Raw genomic sequence first — 27651 nt, forward strand, 5'->3', positions numbered from 1 at the left:
ATAGTAAGGGTGCTGACAGCCATTGAACCAAACTGTAAACTCTGTATATGATGGAAAACCCTTAAAGCCGGGAGTGCTGCAGCACCCCTTCGAACCTGTAGTTCAATCACCTATGAATTGGAGGCTTTTCTATATGACAAGTCACTGCAAGGCATGCCACAGTGTGAATCTACAGCAGATGTCGGCAACCTTTCAGAAGCGGTGTGCAGAGTCTTCATTTATTCACTCTAATTCAAGGTTTCGCATGCCAGTAATACATTTTAACGTTTTTAGAAGGTCTCTTTCTATAAGTCTATACTATATAACTGAATTATTGTTTTATGTAAAGTAAATAAGGTTTTTAAAATGTTTAAGCTTAATTTAAAATTTAATTAAAATGCAGAGCCCCTCAGACCAGTGGCCAGGACCTGGGCAGTGTCCGTGCCACTGAAAATCAGCTCGTGTGCCACAAGTTGCCTACCCCTGATCAACAACATACCAGCTTGCACCACAGTCATATCCTGCACAGACACTGTAACAAGAGATTTTGCTTTTAGCTGTTTTGAAAAATTTTGCAGCACTTTCGTAGAGACTAGCAAAGAAAAAATGGAAAAAGGGGTTTAAAAATTGTAAAATTTCAACTCTTCCCTATTGATTTAATTAAGATGGTGATAGTATCAGGACATTTTGACTGGCATAAAACACCAGTTAGCTTTAAGATTAAGGCTTTAAATAAATAGATTACTATTACTACTGTAAATAGTGATAGTTTAAAGTTAGAAATCCAAAATAGCAGATGCAATAATCCTCTATGAAAGGCATAGAAGAAAGTTCCAGCAACTCATAGGGAATGACTCAGCATTTCTCCCAAGACCTCAGGGGGAGGAGCTCTACTGAAGATGCTGTCAGAGAGAGGAGCTTAGCTAGCTTTAAATAAGTATGACATAATGGGAGGAGCTAGACAAAAATAGCAATTATGCTAATATTTAGAAGCTGATTGGTTGAGCTGGGCTAATTATGCTAATAAGCAGACCTTGAGAGAGCAACCATCTTATAAAGCCCAGGGCTAGCAGGCCGAGTGTCGTGGGTTTGAGGCTTTGTGGAAGAATAGAAGCTACCTGAGAAGGACAACAGAAAATTCCATACAGTAGCCACCTGGGAAAGCAGTAGCAGCAGCAGCAACTCTAAAGGTCACCACAGCAACACCTTTCATAGCAGCACAATCAGCAGTCCCTGCCAGCAGCACTGCCGCTACGCCCGCAGCCTGAAGCAGCAGCAGCAGTTAGGAAAATTGTGGCCTTGACAATCCTTAACATCATTACAGACCGATCAGAAGGACTATTAAGATGAAACAAAGGGAATTTGGGTATGAGTGTAAGTCTGTTTTTTCCATGTATTGTTAAGGAGTGTGTGGGTCTGTCTGTAAATAAAGCTGGATGCCTGTGTTCTGAGTGAAATCTCCCCTACCCATCCGGTGACCGCTTGTCCGGAGCTCACAGGAAGTTAAAAGCTTAAATGTTAGATATTAAATATTAAGGTATTAAATGTTAACTATTAATATTAAGTAATTAATTCTCTCTAAAACTAGAATTTGCAATGATTTATAGAGGTAATATATATTATGTTGTATTAAGTACACCTCTACCCCGATATAACGCGACCTGATATAACACGAATTCAAATATAACGCGGTAAAACAGCGCTCCAGGGGGGTGGGGCTGTGCGCTCCAGCGGATCAAAGCAAGTTCAGTATAACGTGGTTTCACCTATAACATGGTAAGATTTTTTTGGCTCCCGAGGACAGCGTTATATCGAGGTAGAGGTATATGTTGTTGAATTGCAGTATTTAGGCTAGAGCCTTGATATATACAGGGCCTCATACACGTGTGTGTACAGTATAGATAGATAATCTATTACATTTTAACTGTTATATGATCTACATATCCTGTGTAGTCCGTGTCTTTTATTTTGTTGTGCTGCTTCATTCCTAGATATAATTCTACTGTGTTTTATTATGTTTTATATATTTTTTCTTGAGTCTATTAAAAATACCATAATTACTTATTTTTGAAAACATAAGAATTATTTATTTTTAAAAGCATTTCTGCTTGTGCGTGTCAGTCCTTCAGCAGAAGGCTGTACCTGTGTTCTTTCAGTGGTTAGTAAGATTAGCTTGCTCTGGGCAGCCCTCTGCGGGTCGGAGACAAGCCCCCTGGTAACACACTGGCAATTCCTTTCAGGCCGGCCACAACCTTTTTACCCTTTTATTAAATTAGAAGTGCTATTGTAGGCTAATTTAACTGGCATCTAAAATTTAGGGTAACAACACAGCTACAGTGCAATGGAAGTCCTGGAGTGCAGCTTAGCATGCTACGTTTTCAAGTAATAGTACACCTAGCCACAATCTAGGACTTGAATTGTGCTGCAGCAGTGACCACATGGGCCATTACTGCATGGTAAACTGTAGATTCACACCCTGGCTTTTCATGCAGTAACTTGCCATGTAGACAAGCCTTGGGACTCAGGAGATCGATATTCTTGTATTCCTACCATGTCTCCTGCCACTGATCAGCTGTGTGACCCTGGGCAAGTCACTTCATCTCTTTGTGCCTGTTTCACTTCCTATCCTTTGTTTAAGGTCTTCAAGGAAGGAACTGTCTCTTACTTAGGACTGTGCCTAACCCAATGGAGACCAGATTTCAGTTGGAGCCTCTGGGAACTAGTGACTGTAATACAAAAATGAGCAGTCCAAAGGGACAGATCATTATGGAGAAGCTTACTCGCTGTTCTTATCCCTGTGGTGTATGATTAAACCGTCTACCTATTTTAGGTACAGTAACTCCTCACTTAAAGTCATCCCAGTTAACATTGTTTTGTTATTTGGTTCCTGATCTATTAGAGAACATGCTCATTTAAAGTTGCGCAATGTTCCTTTTTAAAGTTGTTTGGCCTGCTCTGCTCCGACCTGACCCCTCTCCCCAGCAGGAGCACCAGGTGGGTGGAACGGGGCAAGCCCCCGTGCCCCAACCCTGCTCTCTGACAGGAGTGCCAGGTGGGCAGCACAAGGCAAGCCCCTGTGCCCCGACCCTGCTACGCCCCTGCCTCAACCAAGCTTCACAATCATCATTGGTAAGTATAGTATTACATTGTTTAAAAATATTTAAAACTTATACTGTATATGTATATAACGTCTTTTTGTCTGGCAAAAAAAAATTCCCTGGAACCTAACCCCCTCCATTTATATTACTTCTTATAAGGAAATAGAATTCACTTAACATCATTTTGCTTAAAGTAGCATTTTAAGGAACATAACTACAATGTTAAGCGAGGAGTTACTGCATTTTTAGAGCAACAATCACTGCAATGCCAAGGACTGGTGTATTTCTCTAACAGTCCTTGAAACTAACATTTTTGACAGAGGGCAGACATCCATTTTTGTTCTCCATGGCCCTGGGTTCTGTGGGAATGACACTCTCCATTAGTTCAAAACCCCTGTACAAGAGGGACATCAAACTTAGTTGTTCTCTGAGGATAGAGTCCACTTCCTCTCACTCTACTTCAATTGCTGCTCAGCAAAGGTCTTTTATACTTTTCCTCTGTAGGTAAAATGAGCAATTTCTGAGTATATAAGCCTAGTGCAATTCTTGTGGGATGAGGCTTTTGGGGAATGTAGTCCCATTTAGTTAAGAGCAGTACCTGATTTGATTAAAGGAAAATTTGTTTATAAAACATTGAACCAATACATAAATCTGTAATTTAAAAAAAATTAAAGACGTGTAATGCCATTGTACTTGACTACTGTTATAGAGCCAATCGTGCTTGCTAATGGCCATAGTGCTTATTACTATGAATAGTCCTTGGTCCTCACAGGCGTAATTGCTGTCAGACATCATGGCAGTAAATACATTGCCTTGAGGAAGCAGTTCATTATTTTTAGTATTTATTTGTATTGTAGTAGCTCCTAGAAGCCACAGCCCCACTGTGCCAGTAACAGTACAGAGATATAACAGACTGTCCCTGTCCCATTTCTGTTAAATGACCAAAGAAAATAAAGGTGCAATAGTTAAAAGATGAGATGTTGATGTAATGTTTTTAAAATGTGAGGTTGGTTTCTGATCTAATTTACATGAACATGCATCAGTGCGTATATTGTAAGATGTTTCCTGCCATTGCATGTGCAACTGGGGGTTGGGAGGTGTTTCAAGATATGTGGCAATGTGTACCAATGCATTTCATGATAGTTGAGCCTATAAAAATGACTTCAACCAGACTGTAACTTACCTGCTTGTTGAACGATTTATTTGCGATAGGTGTCCAAGTGCTGAACCTTGTGTTCAAGCTCCCTGTGGTCTGGATTTTACTGGAAGACATTCTGATGGACTTCACTGTGTTTTCTGCAAGGAGTCCTAAACTCTCTAGTTGCCATTGTTTAACAGTGTGGGGACTTGGTGTTACATAAGCTGTGGTCATCATCGCATTAGTGATACTTGGTTACACCAGCTTTGTTAGAGCCCCCTAGAAATTCAGTGAATTAAAGAGATATGTGATCTAATTAATTCTTAGTAGAGATTGGTGCAAACTGTAGAATTCAAACTTGGATTCAGATCTGAAGCCCACTCCCACTATGCTCAGTGGGGTATTTAGATCCAGAAGCCTGGATCCAGGCCCATTTTATATATTGTGTCTTAAAAATACTTTGCTGTCAATCTTATATCTTGCAATCTTACCTGTTTAGATGAGGCAGCTGGGTAAAGGGCATCAGTGTGTACATAAGTAGGCCAATGCTTGAGCTGTGATTTCATCAGATCACATAACTGAGATTGGGACTGGTCAGTAAGAACCTAGATGGGAGATTTCCCAAGAAACCCAAGCTACCAAAGAAAGTTCGGTTGCCTCTACAGGTGGGAATCTGCCCTCTGTCATATGAACCAATGATCTGGTGTGACACTTATGGCTCCTATTCTTGTGTGGGTGCCTTCTTCTAGTCATTACAAATTCCTGGGGGAGGGGGTTGTGTAGAGAGGGGTAGCTGCCCTATTGTTCTTGCCAAATTATAAATTAAGTAATTAGTCTACTTATGTATTATTTTCTTGTCACCATTCCCTTTTAATACCTTTAAAATTAATGTTGGACTCATGAAAACTGCAAGAACTCTAATCCTGGAGACCAATGAATTTTATTTTCAAAATAAATATTTACCTAGTATTTACTAGGTACATGTTGGGTTAGGGTAGTGCATACTTCCCCCACATCTGCCCACCACTGTATCTCAACTATAAGCTAGAAAGCTGCCATTTCTGTGTGTGAGTAGTTTATTCTCCATACCCATTCAGTGCTTGGTTCCTCTCTGATAACAGGGGGACATTTTATGGTGAGGATACCAGATTTCCTCTGGTTTATTGACTTAGTACAGCTGTATCCAATGCTAGGTCTAAGTTCCCCTTCCCCTCTCCCTTTATGGAATCCATGTCTGGTCTTTACTGAATAGCCACTGATGAGATGGCACTTTGTCCGTATTTTAAATTGTGCTATAAAAGGTATGCTGAAATCTCTTGTCTCCCCATGCTGCTTGCCTGCACGTTATATTTGCATTTTCATCTCTGAGCCAGTTTTCATTTTAAAAAATACCTCAGAATTTCTCTGGCAGAGGTATGTAACCTTCTTGCCCTCTTACAGTTCTGATCTCTACCCTCTGCTACAAATCAGTCATGCACAAAGTACCTGGGAATTATGAAAAACCTAGAATGTTCATTTTTGGTTTAGTTTTGAAATCTTTACACCTGTTGCTCTGCAGCTTGTATGATTCAGGCCTGCAGGACATTACTCCCTACCCTTTCTATTAACATTAATACAGTAAAACTAAAATACAAAGCAACCCACTTTTCCCATAGACCAGGGAGTTCATAGTCTATTGAATGGTTTACCTCTAAAGAGGATACGTCTTGCTTTTCCTTCTGAACAAGCCGCTGGAAATCTGCAATGAAAGCTGGAATTACTGCTGCGTTGGATGAGGGTCAGTACTCCCCAATCTCCATAGGAACTGCACAACAAGCTACACCTTGGGCTCCAAGCCAGAGCCTGACTCAGGCTACTGTTGCTTGTGTGCCCCTCCCCTAAAGGGGAAGGACCTATGGCACAGCTTCAAATCTCAGTGTGCTCTCTCCCACTATACTTGCAGCTGCTCATACACCATGTAGTGATGTGAGCATGGAACCATCTCTTGCATTCCTACTGTAACAGGCCCTTGACCCAACACGTGGCAGTGACACAGCAGTATTGGGCTGCAGCAATCCTGAACAGAAGGGAATGGCACTGGTACGTCCCAGTGTAGGACGGGCCAAATGGAGATCAGCATAGTTGTACCAAATTACAGCACATCATCCATCCAAACTAGTGTACAAGAGGACAACCTACCACTATCACAAGTGAGTCAGGACTAAAGGCCAGCATCTCTCAGCTAGGGAAATCTTTCTGAGTGGGGACCGTTGGATGGTCACAGCCTTTGTAAAACTAGGTAAGAGTATCCTAACTGTAAAGGTTGAGAAACTGGAACACAAGTTAAGGAACTTCCCTGAGGTCACAAAGCCAGTCAGTGGCAGTGTAGGAAATATAAACAAGGTTTATATTACTGATTCTCAATCTCCCCTATTAACCATGCTCCTACGATGCTGAAATGCTAACTACCTTTCTCATTCAACATGTGCGTCAGAAGTGTAATGCTTTGAGGGGCACAAGTGAAGGAGCAGGATATTTTTTTAAGCTGCTTCCCAAATCACCACTGTTGATCAAAATGTTAACTTTGTTTGCAGCTATACAGTTAAACAGTAATTGGTTTGGCAAGAGTTTGTTCTAAGCTAATAACTTATTTGTGGCACTAACGCCACACCCTGGAATTTTGCCCAGGATATGGTAACTTATTCTTACATTGTAGCTTGCCCACAATAACAGTAAATGTAAGTGAAATAACGAACCCCCTAGTAGAAACAACTCCTTCAGGTGACATCAACATCTTATGAAATATTTATTTTCTTGTTACTAAATCTCTTTGCTACTTGCAGTCTGAAGAGACACTGTTAAAGTTGACAAGCTAAAAATCACAACCGTCTCCCTTTAAATGTATGTATATTCCATTTCCTCAGCTCGCCTGCATTAGTACACACTACTTGAAGACAGGTTTCTAATAACACTACACTCCTGCTTGCAAAAAGTTTGAGCTAAAAATCCTACATACAGCAACTGTCTAGTTATTGGCTGACCAAAGTCTAACAAAACCTTGGGTACACTTTCTTTTGCTAGTGTGGTCAGTGTATTGTGCTCCCAGTTCCTCTCTGCATTGTCTTGGGAGCGGAGTAGTCTGCTCACAACCTCCTCAGAAGACATCCATCAGATTAGGAGTAAGGGATCTTCTGTGGTGGCAAACTCTTTCTAAAGAAAGAGTCTCACTGACAAAGGGAACTGTGAAGTAAATCACAGTGGAACAAGGGAAGTTTGGAGAAAGGACTTTACTAGGAATCTGACGGCTTAGTGTGGGATTTGGGCTTCTAGGCAGAAGGAAGGCAATGCCAGTACTTTACTTAGAAGGTGCAAGAGTTGGGCTTGCCTTCAGTAGGGATTATGGTATCTAAAGCCTCCTCCTCAGAGTTGGAACTTCTATTTAGAACTTTAGGGATCAGACAAAGCTACAATTGATTCAGAAGGAAAGCGGTGGGAGCTCATGAGGCAAAGAACAGTGTTCTTTCAATGAAGATCTATGGAATCATCTCTGAGTAGGACTTGCACAGAATTTGAACTTTTTCTTCTCTATCCCAGACACTAGTAATATGGATAGATCAAGAGCTCAGAAGACCCAAAAGGGAAGGGAGAAAGACTTCACTCCTGCTATAGAACAAATGCACACAAAAAATGAAATCTGAATAAACAGTTTAACTACACATTAGAACAAATGCACCACTGAGTGCACATTTTCACATGCCTCTGGTAGAAGTTTTGAGCCATCACGTAATCAGTCTTTGCACAAACACAGGCTCTCTGTCCATGTTCAAGAAATGTAGCAATTTGTATGGGATTTGGGCTCATGCTGCTACAAGGCAGGAGCAATGATTCAGCTTGATTGTATGAAAGGAACTTCGTGTGGGGTAGATTTGTGCTCGCTAGCTATGGGCCTGCTTTGTCAACTGTGAATCCATCACTACAACATCTTCCGTACTGAAATATGTATAGTAACGTGTGCGCCACAAAACCTGCCAGTAGCAGCATTTTTTGGAAACAGACCTCTTGTTACTGGGCATGTGTTGAAGGTCAGTGTTTATTGTTGCTGACTCTCCGCACTCCTGAAATAACTAAAAATAGCAAACAGCCATTAACTCCTCAAAAAGGGAGACTTTACTAAACAAAAGAAGTTAAGTTAATGGAAAGCAAAGTAGTATAGTATGGATTTATTATGGAGTGACAGTGTTTAAGTATTGCTGAGAATTCAAAATTGCCAAAACCAAATGACATGGGCTGCCTGTATGTATTCTAGTTCTAACTGGGTGAAATTTTAAAGTGGTTGACACAGCAAGGGAAAAAATTGACTTTGTAAAAATTCAGACCATACAAGAGCTCTTTCTCTGAGCATAATTAAACAGATGCTACACTTTAACATAATGTATGGCATAATTTAATGGTGAACAAAACACACTAAAGAGTGTGCAGATTGTCTACATACTAGACAGGAAGGCAGCTATAAAAAACTTCACTGCTAGCGTTGTCAAAATTGGAGTAATGTTAGTGAACATATTATATGTACATATATAAATCCAACACTGAGAATGTACTTTCAAGTTTTCCCCAAACACTTTATATTAAATAAGGCATTAAAACAAGCATAGCAGCACACCATTGCAGTTAGATCAATAGATTCCAACCCTGATATATCGCAGTGCTCAAATCTGCTCACAGGAATATGTGAAAATAATCACTTGCATTTGCACCTTAATTCTTTGTTGTGGAAAATGAGTAAGAATCTAGATTCCATTGGAAAAATAAAGACATGACTTCTGGAGAGATCTCTAAATCAAAAAAATCTACACTTTTAGCTGGTGGAGGTATTTGGGATATCTTGTGCATCTGCTAAATGAAGTTTTTGTCTGGAACAAAGAGTTAAGAAATTAAGTTTTCATATGATAACACAAGAGATAATTTACCTGATGAATCTCTGTATTATACTGGTATTTAATGTTTGTAAAGTATGATAGATTTGAGATGACACAAAAACAAAATATTACACATGGCCTGACATGCTGGAATATCAATACACATTGGATGCAATTATACACAAGGTCAAAGTTTACATGCCAGAGGGAAAAAACAGTATCACAAGTCATCTTAGTGCTAAGCACATTGTCACCAATTTAAAAATAAATTAATTCTCTTCTGTTTTATTGCAATTACAAAATAGCCTGAACCAAAGTTTTTCAATAAAATGCAAATAGTAAAAATGAAATACATATTTAATATTTTCCTTGCCTAAAAAAAAAAGTTCAAATTTAGAGACTATTAACAAATCTTAAATGGGAAGATTGAAAGAATGGAGGCATGCAGGTACCTAGAAGGGCACAGCCCTGGTCTTGTGCATTTACATAAGAAAATGTATTAAATAAGTCTCTTAGAATACAGACCATTCACTACTAATCTGAGGACATTTGAAATCCTCATTAAAATACTATCCTTATTTTAAAAGATGCTAACTCAGATCAGTTGCTTATATAATTAGAGCCCAATGAAGCACAGACATTTTAGAACCACTTTTTCTGACAAGGGCAGGAACAGTTATGCCATGAATTTCTGTAAATGCTGTAACATGGTAAATGAGTTTTATAGCAGGGGCTGATTTCACTTAATACCAGTAAGGTTGCACAACAGTTTCCAATAAATCCTACTCAAATTCCAAAACATACACCTTTGGGACTGAAATATTTCACACTTGGCCTCTGGCTTGGTGAAACATTTTGGAAAGTTCTCTCTCACCTACTTATATCAGGGGCAGGCAAACTTTTTGGCCTGAGGGCCACATCGGGTTTCCAAAATTGTATGGAGGGCCAGTTAGGGGAGGCTGTCTCCCCCCAAACAGCCAGGCGTGGCCTGGTCCCCACCTCCTATCCGAACCCACCCTGCTTCTCCCCCTGACTGCCCCCCTGGTACTCATGCCCCATCCATCACCCCCTGCTCCCTGTCCCCTGACCACCCCCAGACTCTCCACCTCTGACTGCCCCCAGCTGCCCCATCCAACCCCCCCTCTCATTCCTGACTGCCCCTGGGACCCCTGCCCCATCCAACCCCCCTGTTCCCCGCCCTCTGACGGCCACGAACTCTATCCACCCCCCGCCCCTGACCATGCCACCCAAACTCCTCTGCCCTCTATCCAACCTCCCTTCCCCCTTACCGTGCAGCACAGAGCACCGGTGGCTGGCGGCATTACAGCTGCGAAGCCCAGAGCACTGGGTCAGGCCGCAGCTCTGCAACTGCACCGCCTGGCCACCTGGGGACTGGGGTACAGCATGGGGCTTGGGGATAGCCTCCTGGGACAAGAGTTCAGGGGCTGGGCAGGAGGGTCCTGCGGGCCGGATGTGGCCCACAGACCGTAGTTTGTCCCCCTCTGACTTTTATATGGTCCTTGTTACTGTTGTATCTGAGCATCTTATACTTGTGGATACATTTATGATCACAGCACCCCTGCGAGGTAGGGGAACACTATCATCCCCATTTTACAGACAGGGAAGTGAGGCACAGAGAGATTAAGTGACTTTTTCACACAGGAAGTAGATTTTAGAGCAGGGAATTAAACTGTGTGTCTCAAGTCCCAGGCTGATGCCCTAACCACTGGACCATCCTTCTGCAATGGTTAGGAGGCTTACAAGAATGGAAATGACAACTTAAGGTAATGTATACATTAATCTAAATGTAAATTATTTAGCTGGTTAGTTGCAGCTGTTAATGCTTAGGCATTTAATGGTAATGCTGCAGTTTTGTATTTTGCATATTTCAATGATCTATGTTCTAAGCTTGTGTGCAAGTTTCCTCTTTCGACAGGAGCCCTAAAAAGTGTTGTGGAAAACTGAAGAATATTAGAATTTTTTTGCCCTAGTTTCAGCAGGACAGAACTCCACTCCTGAACATTTTAGGAGGCATATTATTATGCGTGGTTGCTCCACAGTTCCTAGCCAAAGTGGGTAGTTTATATCAAGGTCTGCACTCAACTGGCTAAACAGTCTTTTTTCTCAACATGTCCAGTCTAAAATTTTATACTTCAGCTATGACAATTTTAGATATCTGTGTCTGATGTACCTTTTTCTTTCAATGTGTAAACAGAAATAGTTAATGAAGAAATCTTTAAAGAAATAGCCTATTCACAAAGCTTTGTTTATATCTACAGCAACCTACCATTTGAGTGTTACAGGAAAGCCATCTGTAAGCTATAGGGATCTGAAAACATGACATACTACAGCCCTGAGCTTCAAAAAGGAGCACAGTTAAAATCCACTGAACTCTCCTGAGCTACAGAACGCCTGTGAAATGTATTTTCTGGAAATTTAATAGTAATTTTGATTCTGATCAACTTTTTATTGCAAAAATGTTCACCAAAAATGACATTTAATAAAAAGGATACATAGAAGAATTCAGTTCTTCCAGCTGCAATATAAATGAACAAAAGTATGAGAAAAAACACTGTAGTTATAATTAATCAAGTAAACATGTCAATAATACAATTATAAATGGTACTAACACAAATTTAGGGTCTGTTGCAAAAAAATTAAACAAGACCTTCATGATAGTACTGTAAGTTTAAAAGCAAGTGTAGCTCTACACTAGGAAGTTTTGAGAAATTGGACTTTTTGGATATTTAACAGTTTTCCTGTTTATCAAAGAAGGCACCACAGGAAAAAAAAAAAAAGATTGATACATTTAGAATACATAGGTCCAGATAATTCTCTCTGTCTAGTCTCTGCTAGGTGTGGCAGAGTACAGAAAGAACACAGGGAAGATGGTTCAGCTCCCTGATGCTCAGGCTGGTTCTACATCAGCCTAAGCTCTGAAACAGTTTGCAGGACCTTAAAGGCTCCTCTAAACTGCACAAACTGGTAGCGGCACCACAAGGAGTAGTCTGAATAAGAGGGATGGACAAGGCACTTGTATTTCCTCAGAATTAATGCTGAGGAAGTAGAATCCTGGGCAGATATGGGAAATATCCTGGGTCATTAGAGTCATGTTTTTCCTCAACACATTTAAACCTAAATTCCTGAGACAACTAAGGTCTTCAAGTTGTATAGAAATAATACCACTGCTGGATCCTGTTCTTGAACCAGATCTAGTTCTGTGAAGCAACTTCAGTGGAAGATGGTCCTGTCTTGACTATACTTACATCTGATAGCAGCCTATCCAAATTGGAGTCACTGGCAAGTTTTCTTTTATCTTCAGGAAGTTCTTCCAACTCCCCATAGAGTTCCAAATTCAAGCGAGCTAGCTTCTCCTGCATCCCCCGCACATGTTCCATCTGTTCTATGGAACACTCATGTCCTGAACAAAGCAGATTGTAAAGCTGTTATGTAAGAGTCTGACAATGAGGTAAGGAGCAAAGTCTAAGCTCCTGCATGTATATCTTAGATGGATTTTTGTAGTAGAGGGGAAAAAAGTGGTCAAATATCAGAAACAAATCCATTTACCTTTCATAGGACTCGGTTTTATTTTTCCATGTTTATTACTGTAACTTTTTAAATAGGAGCTTCTGTCCTTGCATTTGATCCTGTACTTGGGTCATGCTGAATTTGTGATATCAATCATTTCAATGGCAAGAAACTAAGATTTTAACAGGTGCAATATTCTCACCATTTTCTGAATGGAAGATCTGCATGCTGGATATAGTCCACCTCTGCCCCATCTCTAGACCTGGCCTTATTTTTCACTTAAAGTGTTATCAGACTAAACTTGGCTGTTCCTGGGGTTTCTCCTGTCGCACCTCATAACCTCTGTCTCTCAGACATGCTCAACCCTCTCCTATTTAACCAGATTATAGCTAATTGGATACCCCGAACTAATGTCTGTACTTTACAAAAGTACCTCCACACTTCTCTGCAGGGTTGAAGCACCTGGCAGCAGGAACAACTAAGCAAAAGGGCCCTGTAACCCCATGCGGAGACCTAGAAACTTACACCTCTTGTATACAATATTATGATTCCACTTCAAGTGGAAAGAGAAGAGTAAGATGGGCTGCATGTATGAAAGCAAATATCTTTAATTGCATTTGACCCAATCCTGCTCATATTAAAGTTAATGACCACATTTCATGAGAGCCATGGGCTTAGGTCCTAAACAAGAGCACTGAGCACTGAGCACTTTGATGCCATGTATGAGGCATAGGTTCTGAAAAAACTCCATTGCAGAATTGAGTGGAAATGTCACATGACATGCCTAGGTTCTAAAGGTAAGAATCATCTTCATGGACCCTCAATCAATAGTTCATGAAGCAGAATAATTCTGACTATAGGCAAGAATTTGCAGTGGTAATCAATTTATAGTACAAAAATTCACCCAAAAAGAGGAAATAGGCCTAACCTACGCTAGGATTTTAGAAGCTACCCAATACCAACCCCTTTTCCTATCCCCCTTTCCTAACCCCTTTGACCAAGTAATATAGCATCACTATAACAGAGTGTTGGCTTAAGAGGCACTGAACCAGCCTCTGTTAGCTCAGAACCTGCTAGCATAGCTCCCATCAAGGGAACTGGCTGGAGCTGGCAAGGTGTGGCTCATTAAAGGAGCCTGAGAGGAAGGCCTAAAAAGCTAGCAGGAAGGAAGTAGAAGGGGAGGAACAGGAAAGTGAGGTCCTGTTGCTCCCAGCTGCTGTAAGAGCAAGCTGTTCCCTAAGGGGCTACCTGACAGGTATTGAACTGTATATATGTGGTGGTGGGAAAATACTGGAAAATAAAAGGGCACTGCTGTGTGAAAGAGTGGTCTCCAGCAAATTTGTACTGTGAGCAACGAAGCGCTCGTCTACAATCACACTTTAAACAACAGTTACAGGTGAAGTTCTACACAGAAGCTCTATTTCTGGCAAGATGTAAATTTGGCAAAAACAGAATTCAGTCTTCCAGCATAAGACAAAATTTTAAACTTCTTAATTCTAATTAAATATTAGCAGGTATACAGTTTGAATTGGTTTCCTACTTCGGAATTTACTATTTCATTTCATAAAGGCATCTTATTAGCGAAAATGTAACCAAGAAATATTTAACATATGCAAAGTATTTTTAAACTTGATATTTTAAATCTAGAAACCAAGGAACTGATGTGTGTCCCATACAATTGGAACACAATCTCTTAGCACACAAGCACTATGAAAGGGACTTTTTTCCACAGCATAGACCCAAAGATAACTCTATGATTCAAAGGGTTGCTATCTCAAATGGCCAATAAAATAATCATGACCAAGTATAGACTAACCTCTTATCTAATACAGACTGACAGTCTCTCTGTAACCAGCACATCTGTTTGCAAAAAAACTGCTATCTTATATAAAAGCAACAGCTGGGTAAAGAAATCCCACATATTTACCGAATGCTTGAAGTTTGCCAGAGTGGAAATCATTTAGAAGGCTCAGAAGTCCCCTCTCCATCTCTTGAACGTCTGATACATCTGTGAGAAAAGAGTGCTGTATTGGAGCTGCCTGTGCCCCTTTTCCTTCCCCTCCTGGAGGTTTGGCTTTTTCTTTTATTCCTCTGAGGAAATTAAAGACATCTAATTTTACAGACAAGACTACCTTCCTCTTCTTGCTCCTGCTGAAGAAGTGCAATGAAGGACTATCCTAGAAATTGGCCTTAAAAAGACAACTATAGTGAATGTACATACTTAACTGCACCATCAAATTACAAAGCGTAGATCACATATTTTACCTAAATATAAAGTGATCATATTGTGAAGCCACTATCTTGACAATCTGATAATACAAAGCAGGACTCCAAGAATCTGCTTTCTTATTACCATTAGAAAGCACAGGATAATCCACACATTTTCCTTTTAAAAGTATTAAGAAAACCCTTTTGATTTCCCAGTACTTTGATAGGAAGCAGACTTCTGGAACTCTACTTGGCATCAAACTAGGCCCCTGGGTGGGGAAGTAAATAACAAGGCAACCACATTCACTGAACAGATATTTCTAATGTATACATTCACATTAGCTAAGATTTTATAACTTGTCACTAGTTTTATTTTTCTTCCATAAAACTGCATGAAAGTTAGCCAAACACACTCATACAAGTGTGGAGAAAACTCAAATGAATTCAATCTTTTTAGTCAACTGTTCCATGAGTAGCTTACCCTGATGTAAATACAGTTTTGTTGGCTGAATACAAGCTGCAACTACTACTACAGTTTAGAAACTGCAATAAATTTCCATATGACCACCCCCTGTCAAGTCAGGCTAATAGCTTGGCCATACACAGAAATGATTCATATATACAAATAAGTTTAGGTCAAATTTAACAACAAAAATATCAAAGTGATTATATTACCCCTATATCTTGCCAAATGAGGAATAATCCTGTTGTGTATTTTAAAACATTACTGAGTTGCACACAATGATAAATTAAAGTCCACTCTCACATCAGCTGCAGGTACTATAGATGTCTAGAGTGGTACCTCTTGCATTTTGGATAATATAATATTTCTAGGGAAAACCTTTTTCCTGAAATGCAATGGAGATAGCATATCCACTGCACTTCTGAGTGGCAGATTCAGCAAGCTCTGCCATTCTGCTGATATTGGCACCTCTACAGTAGATCTCAGTGCAGCACTGATAAAGTTAATTACTACAAAGATTGCTTAAGAATTTTGTTCTCAACCCTATTCTCTACCCACCTCTGCCTACATGCATTAGTTCACTGTTTAATCTCCAGCTAATACACCTCTACCTCGACATAACGCTGCCCTTGGGAGCCAAAAAATCTTACCATGTTATAGGTGAAACTGTGTTATATTGAACTTGCTTTGATCCACTGGAGTGCACAGCTCCGCCTCCTGGAGCAGGGCTTTACTGCATTATATCCAAATTTGTGTTATATCAGGTGGCATTATATCGAGGTAGCGGTGTACTTTTAGGCCAATAATCCCAACTCACTCTCCTTTTCCCACCCTCATTGATTTGTAGAATATTAAGAACTTACCTTTTTAACTTTGGTCTTTGTGAATTTGCTTGTGGTGCAGGATTTGAAAATGCTGTAGTTCTACTGACCGGCACAGAATTTTTCTTGGCATTAGCAACCTGAGTTGGGTGACTACTGGATGATTTGGGGCTCCTCCTCTTGATTTTCCTTTCTTCCATTTCCGCTGGTTAACTACTGCACTCAGACTAATTTCTTATCTTATGGAAGGAATAATATAATTAAATATCCATTGAAAGGGGCAAATGAGTTATTTATTATAAAGAGCTGCAGTGATGCTCAGGCGTATTGTATAAGAGTCTAGTCACAGATCAGCAGCAACTGCTTTACCCAAAAAAGTAAATCTTGATATTCAAGATACGCTGGCAAAGCCTGTAAGAGCAGCAGAAAAATCAAGATCACAAATCTAGAACTTCCAAGTCAGCTGGAGCCCTACTAGTAACTAAACTATTCTAATACATTTATTTTCTGTTACATGACTGGTGTCTACTAGAAATCACCCTTTCAGCCACTCTTACTCAATTATAGTCTAAGCGGAATAATCAGAGATGACTGAAGCAAATTGTAGTATTGTACAATGCATTAATATTCTAGAAATAACCTATATGTACCCAAATATTTAAAAACCACATCACTATGTATTTTATAACAGCAATAATGAGCTTGGTATATGGCATTTCCTGGAAATTAATGACTAGGTGGAGTCAGTGCCCTACAGCTGCTCTTCAGTCTTTATTAGTTAATTCTGTCATTTCCTCAAAGTAGTCTTTCAGCAGTTAAAAAAAGCTCACACTGAAAGCACATGGGAGCAGAGTAAGAAAACTGAAAAAAGTAATAAGCCTGTTCAACTGCCACACTCCAGATGCTTTCCAGTTCTACTTTCTGCATAGAAGTAGCAGAATGAGCATTATATAAAAGCAAGCTAATATTAAATGTAGCAGTAAAATAAAAACCAGTATAACAAATGGCATTACTTCGTAGTCCATCTACAGCTGCCCTATTGTCAATGGAGAAAAACAGAAGCGGAAAAAGCCAGTTCCCTTTGCCACTTCAAACTTCTCTACTCCTCCTTCATTTTACAGCGAAACTTGGGGTTTCTGTTATTCATTCTTTCCTTCTCATGGCCAGCCTTTATTTAGAAGGGACCAGCCTATCTTCAGGGGTGACACTTACACCATAATGCACTGACCCAAGCCTGCTGTTTTCCTTCATTATTTAGAATTACTGTAAATTGATTAATAAAAATTAAAGGAATTGGGGATGAAGCAGAAACTTTGGACACAAGAAAAATCTTAACAGCCTGATTGCATAGGGGTGTCCCTGTGAGTTCATACTACGTGTCCAACCATCACAGAAACATTGGCTTCAAACGGCATGAGAGCAGGGCCAGCAGTTCTGCAGGGCACAGACCAGGGTTTCTCAAACAGGTGTCACCGCTTGTGTAGGGAAAGCCCCTGGTGGGCCAGGTCGGTGTGTATACCTGCCCCATCCACAGGTCCGGCTGATCGCTGCTCCCACTGGCTGCAGATTGCTGCTCCCACTGGCTGCAGATTGCTGCTCTGAGTCAATGGGCACTGCTTGGAAGCGGCGGCCAATAAGTCCCTTGGCCCGCACCACTTCCTGCAGCCACCATTGGCCTGAAGCGGCGAACCATGGCCAGTGTGAGTCGCGATCAGCCAGACCTGAGGATGGGGCAAGTAAACACACCGGCCCGGCCCGCCAGGGGCTTTCCCTATACAAGCAGCAACCCTTGTTTGAGAAACCCTGGCACAGACTGTTCTGGCGTGATTGCGTTCACAGGGTGAGTTGTACATCCTGACACTGCCCATGGATGTTGGTTGAGGCTCGTCTTGTGCTATGTCTGGTGTGATGCCATTTACCCAACCCCAAACTCAAAAGCCACAAGTCAGATTCATAAGTAGGGTTGCCAACTTTTGAATCCCACAAAACTGAACACCCTACCCTGCCCCTTCCCCAAGGCCATGCGCCCTGCCTTGTCCCTTCTGCAAGGCTCTGCCCCCTGCTCACTACGTTCCCCTTCCCTTTGTGGCTCACTCTCTCCAACTCTCATTCACTTTCACTAGGCTGGGGCAGGAGGTTGGGGTGTGGGAGGGGGTGAGGGCTCCATCCAGGAGTGTGGCCTCTGGGGTTGGACCAGGGTTAAGGGTGTGTGAGAGGGCTCCAGGCTAGGGTTAAGGCTGCAGGACTGGGCTCTAGGCTGGGGCAGGGGGTTGGGATGCAGGAGGGGTCTCTAGCCTGGGGCTCTGTCTTGGGGTGCAGCTGGGGGGTGGGGCTGAGGGATTTGGAGCATTGGAGGGGACTATGGGTTAAAGGCAGGGCGTGGGGTGCAGATGAGGGCTCCGGGATAGGGTCAGGGATGAGGGGTTCAGGGTGTGGGAGGGGGCTTTGGGCTGGGGCAGAGGACTAGGGTGCAGGGGGGGTGCAGGCTCCATCTGGGGGTGCAGGGTCGGGGGTGGGGCTGAGGAGAAGAGGTTTGGGGTATAGAAGGGTGCTCCAGGTTTGGGGGGGCTCAAGGCTGGGGCTTGGGTTGGACCGGCAGCACCCAGTCAGCAGCACAGCACGGGGGCTAAGGCAGGCTTCCTGCCTGTCTTGGCTCCGCAGACCACACTGTGCGCATCCTGGAAACCGCCAGCAGTAGGTCCAGCTCTTAGGTGCAGGTACAACAGGTGGCTCAGCTCCATACGCTGCTCTCACCCACAGGCTCTTGGCCAATGGAAGTGCAGAGGGCAGAGCAGGGCTCAGGGCAGGACGCAGAGCCCTGTGTCTCCCCCTTCCCCAGGAGCTGGACCTGCTGGCTGCTTACGGGGTGCAGGCGGGCAGCCAGGACAAGTAGGGACTAGTTCGCCTTGCTCCACAGCACCACTGACCGGACTTATAACGGCCCAGTCGGTGGTGCTCTCCGGAGCCGCCAGGGTCCCTTTTCAACCAGGTGTTCCAGTCGGAAAGCAGACACCTGGCCGCCCTGTTCACAGGTGATGGGACTAGGGGTGCTGCTGCCCCCTTGCAGTGTTTCCATCACAGACGGGTTTGCAGTTTGGTTCAATGGCGCTCAGCGCCCCCACTCCAAACACTGAGCCAGACCCCGCTCAGCCCCGAGAGCTGCACCGGGGCGGGGCGGGGCATGTTGTGCGCTACACGGCACCGACCCCAGGGGCTGCTCCTGTTTCGCGGCACCGCCTGCCCGGCTCAGGGTTCCGGGGCCAGCCCCCGCCACTCCCACTCAGGAGCCCGGACCAAGTCCCCCCCGCCCCCGCGATCCGCCCAGGCCCTACCTGCGCAGCTTCCCGTTTCACCGGTCTCCTAGCGTGTTTACGGAAGTGACGCATTCGTCACGTGAGAAAGCAACACCTCCTCATACGACCTGCTGTGGGAGCGGGAGTGCAAGCCTCCCCCACCCCCTCCGGCGCGCTACTTTGTAGCCAGGCCTGTGCAGGAAGAGCGAATAAACTACAACTCCCAGAATTCCCTGCGGCGAGAGCCGGAAGGGAGAGAAAACCGAAACGGCCTCTCTGTAGTGGCGGAGCTAGAAGTGTCCCCCGCCTCGCCCCGTCCCATTTTAAAAGGGCTTGCCCCTCCCAACCCTGAGGCGCGTCTCCCTCGGAGAAACGCAGCCTCGTCGCCAGGGTTACGGGGAGGGGTTTAGCTCTGTCGCGGGGCGCGAGTCCCCCGCGCTGGCACGCGGTAAAAGGAACGTGCGGTCGTGGCAGCAGCTGCACCGTCACGCGCTGTGCGCAAAGCGCTGAGAGGCGCCCAGACGAAGCTTCCCCCCCCCCCAGGGACACACCCCTTACAGGCTCGTGCACAGCCCTGCCTAGGCCAGCTGTCACCTCTGATCCGGGGCGTGCAGCCAGCGGGTCTGAACTGGGTCCGCAGTAGCTGCGCAGCACGTGAGTCACAGGCCCTGGAGCTTGGTGGCGGGCAGGGCCGCAGCTTCCATTTAGGCGGTCTAGGCAATTGCCTAGGGCGTCACGATTATTGGTGGGCCGCATTTTGCTGGAGGGGGCGGCAGGTGGGTCCGATGGAGCTGCCGCAGTGGCAGCCGACCGTCTGCAGGCATGACTGTGGCAGGGGCGGTCCTTGTGGCGGGATCCCTGGACCCGGATCTCTGCAGGAGCAGGACAAGGGCAGACACCTGTCAAGTCCTTCCTTCATTCTGCAGGTGGCAGCTCCGAGTCACACGCTGGATCTTTTAATAGCTCTGTACGTGGCTTGTAGGGCTGGTAGAAATCAATTTTTTTTATAACTGCGACAAATAACATTGATTATTTTTAAGCATTTTTCTAAAAATTCTTATCCATTTTCACAGTTTCAGGAAATTATGGCGCATAGGTGCTGGAACTAGGGGTGCTGCTACACCCCATGGCTTGAAGTGCTTTCTGTCATGTACAGGGTTAATAGTTTGAGTAAATGGCTCTCAGTACCACCACTGTACAAATTGTTCCAGTGCCCTTGTAATGGGGTGGTTCCACACAATCATTGTTTAATGACAGGACTTATTGAGATTCAAAAAATTAAAACTTTATAACCATTAAAACATATATTGTCAATGTCATGGCAAAATATACAAAGTGAATATCCTTAAATCAAACTCTTAATAAGTTCTCAGTATGTTTTTTTTTTCTTACTTTGATAACCAACATATATGAATCAGCAATGGAAATATTCTGTGGTTGGTTTGTGTGTATGGTGAAAATGATATTTACTGAGATTTACCAATAAAAGCAAATCCCCCAAGTCCATCTGTTTTCCTATTTGCAAAGCAATAGATTAACTTTTTAAACAAAGTGTTTGTTTTAGGAATAATTACTTTTCCAGTGCTACTACACTAATTGTTTCCAGCACTTCTATTGTGTTCTGTTTTGGTTTTTTGCATTTAGTAGGTGCTAAGAAGAGGAAGAGTGAGACCAATGAGTGCCTGTTGGTACTGCCCTCTAATTTAATTATAAATTAATTAAGCCCCAAAATGATTTCCAGAAGTATTATGGCGTGTAACAGTTCTGTACTTTGGAAAACTGGTAATGACAGCTTCAGGTTGTAACCTAGAAAGTTCCAAGAATATATTCCCCTGTTGTATCTGCAAATAAATTTTCTCTCTAACTTCAAGAAACAACCTGAACAATTCCAAGATAGCCATGAGAAGATAGCATGTTTGAATCTTAAAATGGGTATGTTGAGAAATGTGAGCACTAAAATGCCTGAAATTACATTTTTTTATAAAGTCTTGGGAATCTGCTTTTGGATAATCTAAATCATGAGAGAATTCAGGAAAACGTTTATTTTTAAATATTGTAATGCTGTACCTATTTCTTTGGTGCACATAAATCAGTGTGATTCAAAATGAAATTTGTCCAGACACGTCACCAGATAAAGCAATGGATCAGGCTTCAAAACAGTTCTGTAAAAAGGGCCAAAAAACATTAGATCTAGCAGGTCCGTCCTGACTGATTTTGTCTTTTTTTTTCCATATGTGATACATTATAGTTTCATATGTTATAGGAGACATGTTAGAGATCTGGATATCAGGACTCTTGAGTCCATCACTGACTTGTTCCTGTGACCTTGGGCAAATGAGTAAGTGCCCAATCCGACAAACGCTTATGTACATGCCTACATTTAAGCATGTGAAGAGTCCCCTTGAACTCAGGACTGTTCACTTACTTGAAGTTAAGCATGTGCTTTTAACCTCTAAGTCTATTCCATCTATAAAATAGGAATGCTTCCCTGCAGGTGTTGAGGCTTTATATTTTGATATCTGGGGGTAAAATGGCCATTATTATAGTCACAAAATCTGATGATTTTCTGTGCTGCTTCAGGAGTTAGTATTTTACATGGTATTTGCATTATTTTCCAGGTATGGGAATCAGTATCATTAATGCTTTGTCTCTCCATCATTTACTCATAATTTCATGCACCTTCTGCAGTACTCCCCCACCCGCCTGTCAGTTACCTACTGTTTCCATGCCCCCTGCGTCTCACAAAATCTTCAGAAATCCAGCTGTTCCACAAAATCTTACAAGGTATAAAACTTGTGTGTTGAGTTTAATGTTTCTATCCTGTTTGTTTTATTCTTTCTTGTGTTGTTAGATTTTAAGACCTTCACAGCAGGATTTGTGCTTTAGATTTAACTACATTTGTTGTAAAACCCACTGTACACTTACACCACTTTATGAAAGTAATGAGTGTTGGAGGAATTGGGACTTGTTCACTCTCTTCTGGCTCCTAAACAGTGCCTTCAGGCTGTATCATGCCAGGTGCTGTATCCTTAACTGCTATTGGCTTCTGTCTGCAGTGTTGTTGTAGTCATGTTGGTCCCTAGATCTGAGCGAGATAAGGGGTGTGAGATAATATTTATTTGATAAAAGCAGCAAAGAATCCTGTGGCACCTTATAGACTAACAGACGTTTTGGAGCATGAGCTTTCGTGGGTGAATACCCACTTCTTCAGATGCATGTGGTGGAAATTTCCAGGGGCAGGTATATATATGCTAGCAAGCAAGCTAGAGATAACGAGGTCAGTTCAATCAGGGAGGATAAGGCCCTGTTCTAGCAGTTGAGGTGTGAAAACCAAGAGAGGAGAAACTGGTTCTGTAGTTGGCAAGCCATTCACAGTCTCTTTGTTCAATCCTGAGCTGATCGTGTCAAATTTGCAGATGAACTGAAGCTCAGCAGTTTCTCTTTGAAGTCTGGTGCTGAAGTTTTTTTGCTGCAGGATGGCCACCTTAGGGTCTGCAATAGTGTGGCCAGGGAGGTTGAAGTGCTCGCCTACAGGTTTTTGTATATTGCCATTCCTAATGTCTGATTTGTGTCCATTTATCCTTTTCCGTAGAGACTGTCCAGTTTGGCCGATGTACATAGCAGAGGGGCATTGCTGGCATATGATGGCGTATATTACATTGGTGGATGTGCAGGTGAATGAACCAGTGATGGTGTGGCTGATCTGGTTAGGTCCTGTGATGGTGTCGCTTTAGATTTAACTCTAGCTTGCTTGCTAGCATATATATACCTGCCCCTGGAAATTTCCACCACATGCATCTGAAGAAGTGGGTATTCACCCACGAAAGCTCATGCTCCAAAACGTCTGTTAGTCTATAAGGTGCCACAGGATTCTTTGCTGCTTTTACAGATCCAGACTAACACGGCTACCCCTCTGATACTATTTATTTGATCAACTTCTGTTGGTGGAAGAGACAAGCTTTTGAGCTTCACAGAGCTATTTGCCAATAGGTGATAGGGTAATTTTTGTCTTTTATCGCTTTTCTGTCTGAGTTCGTTTAACAGCATAGTTATTCTCTGGTTTCACCCACATAGTTGTTGGGGCATTTGATGTACTAGATGAGTAACCACATGTTGTGATAGGCATGGGTGGGACTCCTGGATCTTGAAAGGTGTATTGTGAGGGGTATTGATCATCGTAGCAGTGGAGATATGTCTGCAAGTTTTGCATTTGTTATAGCTGCATCTGGTGCCGCTTTCAGCTAGGGTGTCATGCTCTGTGAATAGCTGTTTCGGCTGATGAGATTGAGGGGGTTGTTTTGAAGGCCAAAAGAGGTGGTTTGGGAAAGAGTTCTTGCAGCATGTGGTCCCCATCAAGTATGGATTGTGATTGTTTGAAGATACCTTGTATGGGTTGCAGAGTGGGGTAGATGACAACTAGAGCTGTGCGGTCAGTGGGGGTTTTTTTTGGAAGTGGGGTGTCTATATAGAAGGAGGTTCTCTCTGGGTATTTGTGGCCCATTCCATTACAAGTTCTCTGTTTCTTTGGTGAGGCGTCCTTGTTTGGTGAAGGCAATTTTAAGTATCTTAAGGTTTATATCCAGGACTTTCTCTTCTCAATATATTCTGTGGTATCTAAAAAAAACAGGTGGCTGTAGATAAGATTTTTTTGGTGTGTCTGGGGTGGCTTTTGGCTCTATGGAGGTAAGTGTAGTAATCTGTGGGTTATTGTATATAGTTTGTGATGCTGGCAGACCAGGGTCATACCAGAGTGCATTTAGGCCAATTCACTTGTGTATTGGTATAGCTCAAAGTGGTTTTTGAAGGTAGAAGAGCATATTTGGTGTTTAGACTTCATAAAACTAATGGGATGTTAATTGAACATAAGAACAGCCATACTGGGTCATACAGGACTAGATGGACCTCTGGTATCTTGTCTTCTGACAGTGGCCAGTGCCAAGTGCTCAGAGGGAACGACCAGAACAGGTAATCATCAAATGATCCATTCGCTGTCACTCATTCCCAGCTTCCGGAAAACAGAGGCTATGGACACCATCCTGCCTAATAACCATTGATAGACCTGTTCTCCATGAATTATTCTAGTTCTTTTTTTAATCCTGTTATAGGCTTGGCCTTGACAACATCCTCTGGCAAAGAGTTCTACAGGTTGACTGTTTGTTGTGTGAAGAAATACTTCCTTTTGTGTGTTTTTAAACCTGCTACCTATTAATTTCATTTGGTGACCCATAGTTCTTGTGTTATTTCCTCCTTCTCACAATCCTTCTTTCTTTGCTTTCTCCACACCAGTCATGATTTTATAGACCTCTATCATATCCCCCACCAGTCATCTCTTTTCTAAGCTGAAAAGTCCTGGTCTTATTAATCTCTCCTCATATGGAAGCCGTTCCATACCCCTAAGGCAAAGAGCAACTGCTGCAACACTAGGTCCCAATCACTGGAATGCTCATTTTTGAATTTACATATCATGGCCCCCAAAGTTCCATTAAACTCTCCACCAGGCTATTTGTTTGATGGTGGTAAGGGGTGGCAACCAAGTGGTTCACCCTATGAGCTTCCCACAGGCCAAAGGCTCAGGAACAGGGATAGTGTGAAAGCTTGCTTAGCCTGGCTGCGGGTGACCATTCCCACCCTCTTGGCTAGCTTCACATGGTTGGCCAAATCTTCCCCCAGCAGCATGGGACTGGGATAATCATCAGAGACTGCAAAAGTCCACATTCCTGACCAGCCCTCGTACTGGACAGGCAACTCAGCTGTAGGCAAGTTTAAAGATTTTGACATGAATGGTTGAATCATCACTTGGGCCTCTGGGTTGATGAATTTGGGGTCCACTAAGGATTGGTGGATAGCTGACACCTGTGCTCCAGTGCCCCTCCATGCTGTAGCCTTCTTCCCGCCCACACTCAGTTTCCCTTTGCTCTGAGGGTATCTGGGAGGCATCTGGGCCTGAGGACCTTGGGTGCAACTCTGGTGTCTGTTGGGATGCTTGGGGCCTTCACATGGCCTTCACATGGTCCAGCTCATTACATTTACAGCTCTTTACATTTAAAACATTGCCCAGCTGACTGGTCACTGGGGCGAGGTTGGGTGCTGGAGACTGGTGTGGTGGAATAAGGTGTCTGGGGTTTTCCTTGGGATATAGGTGGGGCCTTGAGTTGCCCCTGATAATAGGGTTTTGTTTTGGGTTGTTCCTTCTGATATTCACTCTAACTGCTACTAGTTTTTTTCCTTTTCTGCCACCTCCACCCGTTTGGTTCCAATCTCCCCCGCCTCAATTACAGTTTTGGGCTTCCCATTTAGGATGTACCTTTCTATTTCCTCAGGAACACCTTCTAAGAAGTGCTCCATTTGCATTAGGAAAGACAGATCTTCCAGAGAGTTAACACTTGCTCCTGATATCCATGCATCCTAATTTCTTCCAATGTGGTAGGCGTGTTGGGAAAATGACATGTCTGGTTTTCACTTTAGGGCTCTGAACTGCCGACAGGTATGCTCGGGTGTTAACCCCATTCTGATCCTTGCCTTTTTAAAAAAAAAGTTCATAACTGTTCATATTTTCCTTAGGCATTTCAGCCACCACCTCTGCTAAGGGTCCACTGACCTGCGGCCTCAGCTCTACTATGTCCTGGTCTGTAGAGATGCTGTTCCCAAGGCAGGCCCTTTCGAAATTTTCTAAGAAGGCCTTGGTATCATCGCCTGCCTTGTAGGTGGGGAATTTTCTGGGATGGGAAGTGGTACCTGGAGAGGGATTGCTAGGGTTGTCTGGTATATCCTGCTTAGCTCTTGCCCTCTCTAACTCCAGTTCATGCTTCCTCTCTTTTTCTTTCTCCTCCATAGCTCTCTTGTGGGCAGCCTCTTTGGCTTTCTCTTCTCTTTCAGCAGCTTCCTTCTTGAGTTGTTTTAATTTGATCAGTCTCTTATGCTCCTTTTCTTTCTCTTGTGCTTCCAGTCTGGCCAGCTCTAGTGTATTAGCAGCGTCACTGGTACTCATTTTCCTGCTTTCTTGTGCTGGGCCACACCCCCTCTGCCGTTCACTGAAACTGGGATGCTCTCAGCTCTGGGGGTACTTAGTTAACAGAGACTTTCACAGCATTTAGTGTTCAGCCTTTCAGGGTTTAACCTAGTTATACCCAAGAGTTAGAAAGGAAAAAAAAACAAACAACCACCCAGCTTGTGAATTCCTTTGCTACTGTAACTTGACCCCTCTGCCTTCAGGCAGAGAGAAAAACTGACAAGAAAAATTTGTCCTTTTAAAATCCTGCTGTGCTCTTGGTTCAAAAATGATCCCACCGCTCTGCCACTATGTTAGGGTTCCTTCTCCACTCTGAACTCTAGGGTACAAATGTGGGGACCCGCATGAAAGCCACCTAAGCTTATTTCTACCATCTTAGGTTAAAACCTGGTATGCTGCCACCACCACCAAGTGATTTAACAAGAAACAGGGAAAGGACTACTTGGGGGGGATATTTTGGGGGAAGAGGAACTCCAAGCCCTTACACCCCCTTTTCCTGGGGAGGCTTGAGAATAATATCCTAACCAATTGGTTACAAAGTGATCAAAGACCCAAACCCCTGGATCTTTGGACAATGAAAGAATCAGTCAGGTTCTTAAGGATTTTATTAAAAATAAAACGTAAAAATCATCTCTAAAATAAAGATGGAAAATAACTTTACAGGGTAATCAGATTGAAAGAGCCCAGAGGAACCCCCTCTAGCCTTAGTTTCAAAGCTGCAACAAAACAGGGATAAACTTCGCTCTAGCAAAGGTAAAATTCACAAGTTGAGAAAACAAAGATGAAACTAATATGCCTTGCCTGACTGTTACTTACAAGTTTGAAATATGAGAGACTTGTTCAGAAAGATTTGGAGAACATGGGTTGATGTCTGGTCCCTCTTAGTCCCAAGAGCAAACTTCTCCAAAACAAAGAGCACAAACAAAAGCCTCCCTCCCCCACAAGATTTGAAAGTATCTTGTCCGCTTATTGGTCCTTTGGGTCAGGTGTCAGCCAGGTTATCTGAGCTTCTTAACCCTTTACAGGTAAAAGGATTTTGGTGCCTCTCGCCAGGAGGGATTTTATAGTATTGTATACAGGAAGGTTGTTACCCTTGCCTTTATAGTTAAGACAGAAGCCGTTCCATACCCCTAATCATTTTTGTTGCCCTTTTCTGAAACTTTTCCAATTCCAATGTATCTTTTTTGAGATAGGCTGACCACATCTGCATGCAGTA

General features: G+C 42.9%; 2 protein-coding genes and 1 long non-coding RNA gene across 12 annotated transcripts in view; 1 reads left to right on the plus strand and 2 right to left on the minus strand.

The window, feature by feature from the left end:
* The window catches only part of ECT2L (epithelial cell transforming 2 like), a 56596-nt gene extending 50600 nt beyond the window's left edge, over nt 1-5996 (minus strand). For 6 of the 7 annotated variants that reach the window (XM_050949515.1, XM_050949514.1, XM_050949512.1 and 3 more), the window contains exons 1-2: nt 5904-5996; nt 4261-4494 (exon numbers count right to left, since the gene is read on the minus strand). In XM_050949515.1, the coding sequence (XP_050805472.1) occupies nt 4261-4452 (192 nt within the window). In that variant the 5' untranslated portion in view covers nt 4453-4494; nt 5904-5996. The remainder of the gene's footprint in view (nt 1-4260; nt 4495-5903) is intronic. The other variant, XM_050949513.1, reaches the window with a different exon arrangement.
* On the plus strand, nt 785-11517 carry LOC127049345 (uncharacterized). 2 transcript variants are annotated; one of them, XR_007773944.1, is made up of 3 exons: nt 785-1353; nt 2921-3108; nt 11393-11517. It is a non-coding gene; the product is annotated as an uncharacterized LOC127049345 (long non-coding RNA). The 2 variants fall into 2 exon arrangements; XR_007773945.1 differs by lacking the exon at nt 11393-11517 and adding an exon at nt 4290-4372.
* CCDC28A (coiled-coil domain containing 28A) lies at nt 8623-20137 on the minus strand. Of its 3 annotated transcripts, none has more exons than XM_050949946.1 (6): nt 20021-20137; nt 16176-16372; nt 14569-14732; nt 12380-12534; nt 11627-11649; nt 8623-9107 (listed from the first exon to the last, which is right to left on the minus strand). In XM_050949946.1, exons 2-6 carry the CDS (start codon nt 16331-16333, stop codon nt 9053-9055), a joined length of 555 nt encoding a protein of 184 aa, XP_050805903.1. In that variant the 5' UTR covers nt 16334-16372; nt 20021-20137; the 3' UTR covers nt 8623-9052. The 3 variants fall into 3 exon arrangements, with proteins under 3 accessions (XP_050805903.1, XP_050805902.1, XP_050805901.1); XM_050949945.1 differs by lacking the exon at nt 20021-20137 and adding an exon at nt 19466-19676 and having other exon boundaries at nt 16176-16544; XM_050949944.1 differs by lacking the exon at nt 20021-20137 and adding an exon at nt 19466-19635.
* Between the last annotated feature and the right edge of the window lie 7514 nt (nt 20138-27651).

Source organism: Gopherus flavomarginatus, chromosome 4 (assembly GCF_025201925.1).
Source record: "Gopherus flavomarginatus isolate rGopFla2 chromosome 4, rGopFla2.mat.asm, whole genome shotgun sequence".
In the NCBI taxonomy this organism is placed as follows: Eukaryota; Metazoa; Chordata; order Testudines; family Testudinidae; genus Gopherus; species Gopherus flavomarginatus.